This window comes from Mustela nigripes, chromosome 4 (genome assembly GCF_022355385.1).
Source record: "Mustela nigripes isolate SB6536 chromosome 4, MUSNIG.SB6536, whole genome shotgun sequence".
NCBI classification, from domain to species: domain Eukaryota; kingdom Metazoa; phylum Chordata; class Mammalia; order Carnivora; family Mustelidae; genus Mustela; species Mustela nigripes.
Genome location: NC_081560.1, coordinates 46,553,011 through 46,567,484, shown reverse-complemented (window position 1 = coordinate 46,567,484; position 14,474 = coordinate 46,553,011). Strand labels below are relative to the sequence as shown.

The 14,474-nt window shown below is 45.0% G+C and overlaps 1 protein-coding gene across 1 annotated transcript in view; it reads left to right on the top strand.

The window, feature by feature from the left end:
• Positions 1-14,474, top strand: part of CHN2 (chimerin 2) — a 290,379-nt gene that overhangs the window by 185,442 nt on the left and 90,463 nt on the right. Inside the window, exons 5-6 of the mRNA XM_059396655.1 lie at positions 2,779-2,892; positions 4,602-4,887. Of these exons, the coding sequence (XP_059252638.1) occupies positions 2,779-2,892; positions 4,602-4,887 (400 nt within the window). The remainder of the gene's footprint in view (positions 1-2,778; positions 2,893-4,601; positions 4,888-14,474) is intronic.

Below are 14,474 nucleotides of genomic sequence, written 5' to 3'. Positions count from 1 at the left end.
TTTTTTTTTTTTTTTTTTTTTTTTTTTTTTTTTAGAAATAAAAGGCTTTTTGTTCCATTTGAAAAAGAATAAATACTCTCTTCAGGAAACATAAATGATTTTTTTTTTCTCCTAGTAGGATTCACAAGAAACTGTTGACAATGGATACCTTTAGGGGAAGAGAGTTTTTACTCTCATGTTTACATTTTTACCTCTTATGTGCCTTTTAACTTTTTAATTTTCCCACTGTGCATCGGTATTAATACCTGCTAATTGGGGAAAATTAGAAAATATATAGGTAGAGAAGGTGGAGAACATCCTCAGCTCACCATGAAAAAAATCATTGCTAACTTTCCCCGGTCCTCCCATCCCTTCCGGTGTTTTTCAATGCATCCTTTCTTTCTACAAAAAGGGGATCATAAGATATATATATATCACAGATAGTTTTAAACCCATGCATAAAGGGGGTGATGAGCTGCGAGCTAGATTCACAGAACTGTAATTTTCTTCTTTTGAACAATTGAGTTCAACTTGGTTCTTGACGCTTTATGTCTGCTGCTGGCTATCAGCTATACCGTGTTGAGGGAATTAGGCTGAGCTGTTTTCAGGGTACCTACCTTTTTGGGGTGTCTTTCCCCCGCAACAGTGACCTGAGGCAAGGGTGTCATGTCCCTGTGTCCTTCACTGCGTGTGCCTCTGTCCTGCTGTGGTCATCCCCTCCCTTGCCCTGGCCCACGGTCAGCTTGTGTCCTGGACAGCACCCTCCTCCAACCTCTCGTGGCACCAGCTCTGACTCCAGTGTGGGTAACTTTCCAATGCCTGGTGCCCCTTCTGCCTCCTACCATGTCCCTGTCACCACACACACACACGCGCGCGCATGCGTGCACACACACACACACACATTCTCTCTCACACATACTCATACACATGCACACGCACACAGCACACATTTCTCTCTCATGCACACACACTCTCACACACATGCTCCCTCTCATACACACTCATACACATGCTCTGTCTCTCTCATACACACAGACTCATACATACACAAACTCTCTCTGTCTCATAAACACACTCACACACATGCTTCCTCTTACACACACTCATACACATGCTCTGTCTCATAAACACACTCACACACATCCTCTCCCCACACACGTCCCCCGGCCCCGTGCCTGCGAGGCTCCCTCAGGTCTCTCTGCCCAGGCCGTCAGTCCAGCCCAGCTCGTACTGTGTGGGAGGTGTTCCCACAGGTTCCCGGGGTTCAGTGGCTACACATCCAGACAAAGCCCCAAAAATGTCTGCTCTGGCTCCAGAATCCCCATACATTCATCTGGGATCCATCGGTTCCAGTCCTGAGTCTGAGCTCTGCCCCATTTCCTCCCAGTACCCCTCCTGCAAGAACTGGGGACCCCGATCTCTTTTGGGGGCAGACAGGTTGCTTGTGTGCCACATCTGTCCTCACTGCAGAAAAGTGCTGCTCCAAGGTCCCCACGTGTTGGCTCTTGAGATTTAAAACCAAAATTTGGAAAGCAGAAAACCTCCTTCTCTCACCCTATCATGGCGTTAGACTTGTGAGAATTGATTGTGGAACTCAAAGCTGCAGCTTCTTCTGGCCTCTCTCCCCTAAGACAAAAGCTTCAGTTTATAAGGTCTACTTGTTAAGAGGGACGGAAGGGAATTAGGAAATAAATATGCAATAGCTGTTTTTCCCCTAAGCTATTATCATACTACATTTGTCCTCACTTCATTTTCACATTCCTGGGGGAGAAGTCCAAAATTTGTCTAGCCAACTCCTACCCTCTCGCCCCCTTTCCAGGAAGGTGAAGGGATTCTTTGTCCAGAAAAACTTCTTCTCTGGTTATTCCCCCAAAGATCTTCAAGCGTGGGTAATCCTGGGAAGAGGGTGTTGTCCCCCCTCCCAAAAACCTTGGGTCCCACAGCAGTGGCCTCACACCTCACCCCAGCTCCGCCACCTTCCCCACCAATCCAAACATGGATTGATCAAATCTCTCACAAGTGGTGGTAGGGGAAGAGCTGTCTTTGCTTCAAGACAACAGAGAAGGTTCCCCAGGAATCACTGTCCACTCCGTAGGCCTCCAGAGTGAAGCAGTCATGGGCAAGCCTGCGTTCTTCCCACATATGCCGTGTGCTGTGTTTTCTACATACCTGTGTATTATTTTTAAAATTGCAGAAAAAAATAATAAATGTGATCTTTAAAAAATAACAATAGATACATTTTTTTTTTCAAGCATATCCCTAAGCGATTGCTCTCAACATTAAAAGGAACGGAAGAGTGTTGATTATAGCTGACTATTGTTTCCAGAGAATGAGCCTCTGAAATTAAAAACACCCTGTACCTGAAGAAAGCACGTTGATAATCAATAGTGTTCATTAGCAATCCGGATACATAGTTTCTCTGTTTGAGCTGAGAGCTAAATTGGTAATTGCTCTTTTGTTATTCCCCATGGTTAAAGAAGGAGCCATAATCTGACCTTTTGTTTTGACTTTCGCTTTCAACTTGAGACCAAAGACAAGAGCAAAAGGCCAGCTAGACTTGGTCTCCGCCTGGTCTCCAGGTGTTCTTTCTCTTTTGCCTACCTGAACACTTCTCATATGTTTGGGTGCTTGCTGAGAAACGGTTCCAACTGCATCTTTAAGATATATGGTAGCTACTCCCCTCTTCATCCCAGTGGGGTACAGTCAGCTCTGGGTGGCCCCGCCATCTTTGTTAGCCTAGCTCTTCGTGGTGTGTACTTTGTGGTGTGCTGAGAACAAAGATGGTCTGTCTCTCCTCAGGTTTCATGGGATCATCTCCCGGGAGCAGGCAGATGAGCTTCTCGGAGGCGTGGAGGGTGCCTACATTCTCAGAGAAAGCCAACGCCAGCCAGGATGCTACACGTTAGCTCTAAGGTGAACTTGATTCCATCCATTGTTGCTACTGCTCTATAAGTGGCCTTACTTAACTTTTTTCGCACGTTTTGATTGCCGTAAAATATATGTAACATGAAATTTACCATCTTAACCATTTTTAAGTGTGCATTTCAGTGGCATTAAATACACTGGCAATGCTGGGCATCCATCTTCACTGGGGCTTGGCAGGATTTTTTTGTCATCCCAACCAGAAACTCTGTACTCATTATCCAGTCCCTCCCCATTTCCCCCTACTTATTTTTTATTTTTGCTTTGTTTACAGAGTACCACTAGCATATTAGAGGTTTATACACTTCCTAGGCCACTGGTATTATCAATAGGATGGACACTGAGGCTCTTTTTATGCACATACAGTAAACTGGAGAATTATCTGGAAAGTTAGTGCTCCTATAGTCACTTCTGCCTACATCTGAGCCAGCTGAGGAGCAATGCCTCGGCCTCACTTAGTTCCTGGGAGCCCTTGTCAAAAGTCTTTACCTCACATTGCATATGTATGCCTTCGACTGATGTGGAGTTTGTCCATGGATTCTCCCGGGGTTCAACGTTGACCCAAGGGTCACGCTGACTCCCAACAGCAGTCGTGGCACTCCAAGCCAGCAAGCCATCGGAGCAGAGTCCTCATGAGTCTTTTATCACAAAATCCCAAGAATGGAAATCACAGCACCAGAAAAGCATTGCATTTTCTGCATTTTCCTAAACTTGATCAAATATTTGGTGCCATTTGATCTTTATTGCAGTCCCATAAGGTTTGGGGAGAGCTTCCAATCCCAGCATCAAAGTGTCTTCTGAAAGTTCGTGTATGAACTCTTTGGAATTAGAAAGACCTTTTTCCATAGAAAGAATAATATTAATGGAAACACTTCCCAGGCAAGCCTGCAATGGCATATTCCATGTGTCATCTCAACACTGTGGCTGTAGAAGGTTGCTTCCCAAGTTGCACCCAGGGATGGTTTGAACCCATCTTAGATGATGTCATTATAAGGAAGTACTTTAAAAGTTAGTAAGCACTCGAGGTATGCAAAATCTTTTCCTATCCCCCCAGCCCTCCAGCAGCAGGCCAGGCCATCCCAGTGGGGAACCAAGCAAAGGCTGTGAAATACAGGACCAAGGCCAAGAGGGTGCGGCCAGTCTAAAGGGGGAGGCCCTTATAGATTAGATCCCTGGGAACCTGGTGGCTGCAGCCACAGAAGGGAGCTTTGCCCAGCTCCCCTCATCTCCTTTCTGTGGTAGCCACGAGGTGCTCCACTGGTGGCGGTCAAAGATGTCATAATAAGGGGACATCTGGGCGAGTGATGGTAGCTTCCCCTACAGAGGCAACTGGCAGGTAGAGGGAGTAGTTTTCATCAAGGGAATTTAAAAGTAAAGTATTTGTAAACCAGGCTCTACCCTCTCACCTTTACAAATGAGAATGATAAGGACTCAGCAGCCTTACTGATTTCTAGGATTCCTGCCTCTCTCCAGGAGTACCTGATTTCTCCAGATCTCAGCTTTCTTAGCCACAAAACAAGGATAATTATTCCACCTGTCTCAAACTGTCTATGATAATTAAATACAGGGAGGGTAAAATCATCCCAAGTGCCTAGTTCAGTTCCTGGCATACAATATTAACTCAAAAAGTGTCACCTACTACCTTTCTTCCATGTTCTTACTTTTAACACTGTTGTGATTTCTTCTTCTCTTGGCGGCAGGTTTGGAAACCAGACTTTAAACTACAGGCTCTTCTATGATGGAAAACACTTTGTGGGCGAGAAGAGGTTTGAATCGATTCATGATCTGGTCACAGATGGCTTGATAACACTGTACATAGAAACAAAAGCTTCTGAATACATTTCCAAAATGACAACAAACCCCATTTATGAACACATTGGATATGCCACTCTACTCAGAGAAAAAGTATCCAGGAGGCTGAGCAGGTCGAAAAATGAATCAAGAAAAACAAGCGTTACAAATGAAGAACACACAACAGTTGAAAAGGTAAGCTACACGCGTGACAGAAATGGTCTCTGCTTTTAATTTACGCTGAATAACTGCTTGGTTAAGTATGTATGTGATTGGCCAGAATGTTGGAAGAGACCTACCCACTCCCAAAGGAATCTAGAATATTCTGCTAGGAGGGATCTTAGAAATTTTCCGGCTTGGGCGTCTGGGTGGCTCAGTGGGTTAAGCTGCTGCCTTCAGCTCAGGTCATGATCTCAGGGTCCTGGGATCGAGTCCCGCATCGGGCTTTCTGCTCGGCAGGGAGCCTGCTTCCCTCTCTCTCTCTGCCTGCCTCTCCATCTACTTGTGATTTCTCTCTGTCAAATAAATAAAAATAAAATCTTAAAAAAAAAAATAAAAATAAAAATAAAAGAAAGAAATCTTCCGGCTCAACTGAGGCCCGGAAGTGTGAATTGATTTGCTCAAACTCATAGAGTCAGGTTAGGGCTTCACACATGATTATTTGTGGGTTTATTTGGAGTTTGAGAAAAAACACTTCATTAATGTTTTATGATGAAAATAGTCCTTGGTTTTAATTCCATCTGAGGCCTTACCGGCCGTCTCTGGGTCCACCTAGCTATGCAAGTACACGGCTTTTGTCTCTGCTCCTCTTAGGACTGAGTGACCATGTGTGGAGCACAGTCAGCCTTCCTGAAGGGGTTCTTACCTAGATAGCAGCTTTTACTGACAGAGCTTTATCGGGGAGAATGACTCTCTCTGGGAGGCTTAAAAGACAGGCTCTCCTTTGCCTCACTGAGGATTAGAAACTCCTAAGTGGGCAGTGTTCAGGCTGCATGGGTGGTGGCCGGATGCGGTGGGGGAGACCTGATTTTCCTCTCCAGTAAGTTGCTGTTTATTGGAAAGCACCACCACAGTTTGCTAGCAGATTCTTTGGATGTGCCCCTTTAGGAACCATCTGCTTTGCCTGGTCCTATGTGTTTTCCGCTGAAAGAAAGTGACAGCCAGTCCTACCGGCCAGCCCCCACTGAGCCCAATGTTGAAGGCAAGCTTAGACCTGGGACAGATAAATGGGGGGGGGGGGGGGTTGCAGAATGGTGGGCAATGCTCCTTCTGGTGATCACTAATCCTTAATTCAACCGGAACAGTGCCCCCATCCTCCCCTGTTGTCCAGTGTGAGCATAAAGCAAAGGAACCTCAGGTTGGCTCCCTTGGCTTTGGGACAGGGACACGCCAGAAATCACTGGAACAAGGAGGAGGGCAGACGCAAGCAGCGCAGTCCTGTTGGCAGAGATGGGCTTGATCTTAATTGATTTGCTGATTGGATTTTAGAGCCTAGGAGAACCTTCCCGAAAATCACCTCAGCTGAGCAGCTGGCCCATGAAAAAATTATTTGCCATTTTCTCTTTTATAACTCCAGTGTCTCCAGGGCACCTGTCATTCTTTTACAAATAATTGATTTGGGAAATGGTGGGTTTTCTGATTGTTTACATTTTACCAAGAGGGAGGGAGGGGGCATGATCTCCAACTTTCAGAATTTGTTCCTGTCTAGGCAAAAGCCATTCCTTAGTCTGTTTGTAAAATCTGTTCAAAAGTAATTTAGAATAGAAAATCTGGAAGCTGATCTTCCCAGCCATGACAGATCAGAAGATGAATTGTAAAATAAATCTCTGAAGCAGTGTTTGTATTTCTGAGTCAGAGAGTAATGCCACCCAAAAGGCAACCTGTTACAACGGCAGGCAACACACTAGAACATTTCCAGAAAGAGAGGCAAGTCGAAAGAGTACCTCTTATATGTCTGGGATGAGAGTTTAGATTCTGGGTACTGAACTGATATTTCTAGAGCCTTGTCCTTCGCCAAGAGGGAAGTCTGACTGCAAAAAACTGGTATTTCTAGATGATATTCCCATAAGGAAACTTGCAGGACAAAAACATGCCCTTTGTTGTAGATCGTTTTGAATGTAGTTATTAAAAATTAAAATTTGGCGGAAATTAACAATCAGATTAATAATCACTTTAGGTGAGCTTCCCAGGACACTTTTACCTTTCTAGGAAAAGGTAAATAAAAAAACATTGATAGAAGTCCACACTCCGGGAAGGATTTGATGGACAGGTGTTGGTGGTGTGGATTTTCTAGGACACTAATGATGCAATGTTTGGCTTTCCTGGGGGACATTCTGAACGCTAGGTCTAGTCATTTGCTGGAGGTCGCTCATTTTGTCAGCGAGTTTGTTAAGTAACTTGGTACAAATCCATCTCTTCCTCTCTGACCTGTGTTGACAAGTAGAATTATTAAAAGTCTCAGTCTTGCCAGAAATTCTATTTCCCTGAAGGGCAGGTCAGTGGACTGTTGCCATGGCGGCAGAGACTAGAAAAAAGGTAGCAGAAACTTGAATGGATTGACTGAGAAGTGCCCAAGGGCACCTGTCTGATTTGATAATGGCGCATCGTGGAGGTTTTAATGAGTGAAATGGGTAGATTTCCTAATAATTCTCAATCCAGACAGCCTGGCATTTCATTTTCCAAACTACTTAAACTTTGTTCGCCCATTTATTTTATTGATCATTTCCAAATGAATCCAGAGAGACGGTAGTACCTGAAAATCCCAGAATATTATCAGTGTTAATTGGCATAAAGATATTACCTACCCCATCAGATCTGAGTGGTTTCCAGATTTATCTCCTGTCAAGGTGGTTAGCAGTGAACTTGATTTTAATAACTGTAGATGAGGAAGGGAGGTGGGGAGGGTACCAAAAAAAAAAAAAAAGTTGGGGTAGTTAGCCAACAGCAACCTTTTTCTTTTCTGATTCTTCAATTGATTTTTAAAACTTTATGATACATAAGGGCCACCCATTTTGGTGCATTTAATTAAAATGGTCATGCCCTGTGTAATTTCTCTTTTGGGGACTTATTTCAGAATTGATCCCATAGATGGATTATCTACTGTCCTCCAAAACCAGCATCTGAGCAGTAGGATTTAGCATTGCTTCAGGCATTTATAATTTACAGAATTCGCATGTGTGAGGTAATTCCCCATTTTTTTCTTCAGAGCAACTTTGCCAGGTCCATAGAGCAGGAATCATTGTCCCCAGTTCACTGTGGCAGAGTAAGGAACCAAACCCAGGTTTCTGAGCCCCGAGTTCAGACCTTCCTAAACCTACAGAGCTGAGAGGCCCCGTTCTGTTCTCATAGCCCTTACTGCTTTAAGCAAATACCCCTGGTTCTCCCCACACTCAGTCAGTTGTTGCTAAGAATCACTCAATATTTCCATCATCTGTTTTTTAAAAAACACCGCTATTACTAGCTGTACTAACTAAGCTTTCTTAGGAAGGATACTCTGCTGAATCAGACATATATGACAGTAGTGTTTTCCATGGCACAGGTTTATTCGATAAATTCGGCTTGTCTATAATTAAACTGCATTTACGTTTTACTAGAGAAAAACCATCCATATCCTTGCTATAGGGAAAACAGAGTTTAGAATATATCTTACCAGTTCATTCATTTCACTATTTTTTCTAACAGCAAAAATTAGAAAATAGCCTAAAATACCCATGGTTGGAGGCTGTTTCAATGAATTAGGGCTCACCCAAGTGAAGGCATACCATGCAACCACAGAAAAGAATAAGAATCCCCGTCCGCACTGATATGGGAATGATTATCCAGAGTCATTAAATGCCAAAAACAACTTACAATATAATGTGTATTTGTGGTTTCATTTGTGTGAACCAGAAGAAAAACATTTTTGCGTATGTTTTTCCCGCAAAATCATAAGCTGTCCCTTGAAGTTTATAAGAGCTAGTAGTATCACTGGTTGCCTGGCGAGTGGGTTGGGGGTGGGGGAGATTATCTGGGAAATAAGGGTGGGGACCAGATTCTTCCCTGCTATTTCATACTGTTTGAATTTTGAACCACAGTAACTGCGGCATTCTATTCAAAAAATTACACAAGAAAAAAAAGAATGCGTTAGGTTTTAAATTCACATATGCCAGAGCAAACCCTGAGTAAAACCTCTTCTGTGCTCAAGGCATCACGCACACACATACAGAGAGGAAGCAAGCAGGTCCTGCCTCTGGGTTCAGGCTGGTTTTCCCACCTCTTTGCATGGGTCCCCCTCCCCATCCTGATAGCTCCTCTTTCCCTTCATCTCTCCCTTGGATGCCTAGCAAAGAGTCTGTGTGTAGCAGACTTTAAGGCTGGGACCAGAAGAGGGTAAAGGACCAAAATCACCACGTGAAGACTTTGATGTGACTATCCCTGGAAATGGTTGGCCGTCGCTTCCTCACTGGCACTGCTCCCCTGGGAGCCTGCCGAGCCCTCCCCACATTTTCCATGCCCCTCCCCCCACCCCATCTCTGCTTTCTTAAGCTGTGAAGACCAGCTTCCAGATTCCTCTTGCTCTCCTACAGCGCCAGGGAAGCCCTCTTTGATTTCTGCTTGTCTTCCTGTGAACCCAGGAGAGTGACCTTTTCCTGATTGAAGGACTCTGCGCCTGGTTAGGACGTCTTCCTCTGCAGATGAGCTGTTTCAGACAGGAGCACTCTCTCCTCGACCTCAATCCACCTTTTTTTTTCCTTTTTGAAATAATTATCTTCTTCACATCCAGAGTGAGCCTCTCATTGTTTATTTTGTTGTTTCAACACTAAGAACCAGGTAGCCTGCCAGAGATCTTGGCCCAGCAAGGACGCTACATTTTCCGACCCTGCCCTGGAGCAGGAGGTCATAGCCACACCAGGGAACAGATCTCCAGGTGTCGCTGACAGAAGCCTCACAAGTCAGTTGAGCTGAGACTGAATGGCTCTCCCCTCCAGTCTCACAGTGGTACCTAAGTGTTGAAAGGCCCTTCATGACTTTTTGTTCATCGGAGAGTTGCTCTTGCTTTTGTTGTTTTCATCTTAGAAACGTGATTTTCTTTGTCTGTGGGACAAAATCCAAATTCCTCTACAGGATGTTTATAGCTTGTCTGAGCCTGGAAGCAGAGCCTGAGACAAGGGTTTGGTACATGGGTAATTTTTGAAGGCATTCTAACGAGTAGGAAGGAGAGGTCTGGAGAAGGAAACAGATGAGAAGAGAACCCAGTAAGAATGGATGTTATTGAGTTGGGCATCTTCTGAGAAGCCATGCAGAATTGCTCCTAAGAGGAACTGTGTGTCTGTGGGGGGAGGGCACTGTTTATCTACCACTTCCTTTCTTCTATCCTCTGTTGGGTAAGGGGTGCTTGTGAGCTGTTAAGTCCCTCACATACCAGACTGTACATGTGGAGAGCCAGGTGGATGCCCATGGGCATCCCCAACAGTCCTATCAGAGAAGCCCTAGACAGAAAGTAAGAGGTGCACAGTGAGGACAGTTGCTAAGGGGCTGCCTTGTCAGAAGGCAAGATCAGCAGCAATCCCTGGGGTAGACAGTTGTGAGGGACAGTAAAAAAAAAAAAAAAAAAAAAAAAAAAACGAATGGAAATGCCCACTATGGCCGGGGCCTGCCTCTCTGAGCCTGTCTCCCCCTTGCTGGCCTTCCTTACAGGCCTGCCCTCCGCAGATATTCCTGTGCTCTCACTTCCCCTCCCCCAGGCCTGTGTCTGTTGGCTCCTGTCCATCCTTTAGCATCCCGCACAGCCTCTCTGGTAAAACCTACTGGGGCTCACCCTCCTTCACACACTCTCAAAGAATCTCCCACCACAAAACCACCCCCAGGCTTTGCACATAATCTCCATGATAATTTAACATGCTGTATCCTCAGGAGTAGATGAGACCAGTGGTTCTCAAAGTAGGGCCCTCAGGGACCAGCAGCATCGACAGCACCCAGGAGACTGATGAGAAGCACCCCCACTCAGGCTCACCCAGCACTGCTGAGTCAGGGACCCTTGGGAGATGGGGGACACCTCAGTCTGCGTGTGAGGGAGCCCTAGGGGGGCTCCATCATGCACCCACTGTTTGGAGGCCTCTCCTCCCCAAGCAGTCGACCTGTCTGAGGCCCAGGTCACCCTGCGGTTCACTCCCCTGCTCTAAATCCTGGCCCACGTAGTGCTCAGCAGAGGACACACCACCCATTGAACAGCAGATGGCTCACGTTAAAATGGAGCAGACCGCATCACACTCACCTGGAGGAACATGCATGTCAAATACACCAAGATGTGTGGGTATCACACATCCCCCCTCTCCTCGCCCTTCCTCTGGCCAGCTCCTTCCTCCCTGGGCTAATTTCACTCTTGGAGTGGCAAGAGCAGCGCCTGGAGGAGGAGGGTCTTAGAGACCATTTTGTGCGGCCCCTTTGTTTTACACCACAGGAAGCTGAGGCACCCAGCTCATTAGTCTTGGCGTATTTCAAAGACACCCAAAGGTCATGAAAGCTTGGATAGGCAAAAAAAAAAAAAAAAAAAAAAAAAAAAAAAGGCTTTAAAGTACCCTACAACTTAGAAGTTCTCTTAAAGTTAAACTCTTTGAGGAACACAAGTTATACCTCAGGACTTCTATGTGAATGACTGAAAAGTGGAAAATGAACTATGATTATAGTTAGTCTAGAAGGTGTCTCAGCAATCAGAATCCAGCAGGAAATGGAAGACATGTTTGCTGGGATTTTAAAGAGAATTTGATTAATAAGGGATTTATCCCAGGGCCTGGCAATGGCAGGAAGTGTTTAGTTACCTCCCCAGGGCTGAAGGGACCTGCAGAAGGTGCTGGGTTACTGGTGTCTGATGAGAGCTGGAATGGAGTCTTCCATAAGAGGGGGGCTTCCACAAGTAAAGGGCTCCCACAGAAGCGGGGGCTTGCCCAAAAGGGGGCTTACGTGATAAGAGGGTTCCCACAAAAGGGGCATTCCCACAGGAGGGGAACTCCCATAGGAAGGGGCTTCCACACAGAAGGGAACTCCCATGGGACGGGGGCTTGCACAGAAGAGAGATTCACATAGTGGAGGGCTGCACAGGAAGGACTCCCACAGTCAGTCAAGGGTATAGCCATGCAGCCACTGACCTGCGATACTACCAAAAGGGAGAGATAGGGAAGAAGTAACCCAACTTCTCTGTCCTCTAGCCTTTGATCTCCTGCCTATACCTTCCATTGCGAAAACTCAACCAGGAACCGGGGAGTAAAAGAGCTGGGGATACAGACCACATGAGTCAGTCTTCCCACCATCAGTAAAAGCAGGGCAGAGAATGAATTGAGGGAAGGTAGTAGAATGTGGCAGAGAAGAACCAATGCAAGGAGTGAATGCAGACCAATTGCATTGGTCACTATGTTAGCACCATTCTAATTACTACATAAAGTTCAAGATCAGATGCTGTAATTGGCATTAATGCAAGATAACGAGGTAGCCCCTTTTCCTGGATGGGCTCCTCAGCTATGCCATTACGGGAAGGATCTTGGTTCTGGGCTCATAAAACTTCACCAAGCAGAGGGGCTGCTTTCATTTGCCAAGGTAAGAGCCTGAATTGTTAATGTAGAAAACATCAAGGAACCGAGAACAATCTGCTCATATTTCCAGGGTCTGGAAAACCTGTAGATTTGCCCCAACAGGAGGTCCCTGAAACCTCCTGTGGGCAGTAAACAGAAAAGACTGACATAATCAGTCTTTTCTCAGCAGTCAAGGATAAATGGAGATGAGCATGACTTAGCTAGTAAAAGTGACAGGCACAGTAATGACTCTTCCTACCTTGCATATACAGAGTCATAAAAAGGAATGGCATATAATGTTATAAGAATGGATTTGAACTTAGATTACATTTGCTCATGAAAACAGGTTTTAAGGAGCCTTATTTTCCATCATAATCCCCTAATGGGGTGGGATTTATCTTGCAGTCTGAAAAATAGTTGATTTTGCTAGGTTAGTCGTTCTCAAACCAGCTGCAACTTAGAATCACCCTGGGAGCTTAAAAAAATTAAAAACAAAAAACAAAAACCCCATCTTTGGCCTCTCCTGACTTCTTCTTCTTCTTCTTTTTTTTAAGATTTTATTTATTTATTTGACAGAGATCACAAATAGGCAGAGAGGCAGGCAGAGAGAAAGGAAGGGAAGCAGGCTCCCTGCTGAGCAAAGAGCCGGATGTATGCCGGGCTCAATCCCAGGACCCTGGGATCATGACCTGAACCAAACGCAGAGGCTTAACCGACTGAGCCACCCAGGCACCCCTCTCCTGACTTCTTAAATCAAGGCCTCCTGCCAGTGAAATTCAGGCATCTCTATTTTTAAGGTCCCCCAGGTGATCCTAAAGTTCTCATCCCGTGGTAAGATGAAATGTGAGACAGGAATTAAAGGTTACCAGGTACTTGGCGCATTTTCTTAGTGATAACCTGTACCACCTGCTCTCATGCCCCTCCCAGGCCCTAATTTAGATGTTGCGATTCATTCTCTACCTTGACCCGCACTAGAAAGTCCTCCATGAGAACATTTGTTAAGGTGATAAACTCCGGTGGATCAGAGGTTTGCTTTGCTACTTTTTTCCTGTTTTTTTTTTCGATATCATTAGACGAGAGAAATCAGCTGGAATAAGATTAAAAGAATTAAATGAAGGGACAGGGAAAAATCAATGCTTCTTCTTTATAGGACAAATACTGGTAGTTTTTTAATGGCAAAGTTTGTAGGACTATGATTCTCAACCTTGGCTGCCCACTACAATTTATTGGGGTGTTTTCAAAAATACCAATGCCTGGGCCACACCCCCAGAAAATCAGATTTAACTACTGGCATAAGGCCCCGCATCTGGATTTTAGATGCTCCAGGTGATTCTGATCTGCCGCCAAAGCTGAGAACCCTTTGCTTTAGAAAAATAACTAAATCCACTGAATGTATCTTTTATCAGAAAGCTTCTCCTTCTGCCAGTCCCGCATTATCAGTGATCTCAAAATAGAAATTTACAGAAACAAAAAGGAGAGTTATCCTAATATAGTCAGAATTTGTCAGAATAAGGTGCACCAAACCCTCTTTATTCATCCCCACCTAAATCTAGAAAATGGTTGGAGAGGCAGCCCTTGCTAAAGTATTTTTATGTAAGCAGTGCCATCTAGTGGCTAAGAGGAGAATTACCTGCTCGTGATCATCTTGAAGGACCACACTAACCAGATGTGAGAGTAATGAACAAGAACACATTTTCAGCAATGAATCCACTGAATCATTCCCACTTCCTCGGGTTTTATAGCACAGATCAGGCTATGCAATGGCCAGGGTCTGTCCTTTATGTAATGCGTGCTCATTCTCTGTGTAAGCAGATGGGCAGCTCTGCTAGCTTGAGACGCTGAGATGTAGAAATGGTCCCAGTGATGGTGATTTTTTAAAAAAATAGACCAAAACTTAACGAATGGTAGTTTCTTAAAGGCTAATTGCAAAGTCTATCCGTGGACAGGACAATGAGTAAAAATAGTTTGACCACACGGACCATCTGATAGTCTCTTGAGGTCCCTCACACTTTGAGAACTACTTCTGCTGGCAGAATTCTGGTGGATTAAAAGCACACCTTTTAGGGAAGTTTATATTTGGATGTCTCTAGGCCGGTGTTTGTGGGAGTCAGTATGCCATTTTCATCACCTTTGACTGTGGGCAGTAAATGAAGCTGTCCCCTAGGACCGCTGTCCACCTTCCGTTACTTCAGTCTTTGCCCTCGGTGTGACCTCAGAGCTCCTCCCATTGGCTTTCAC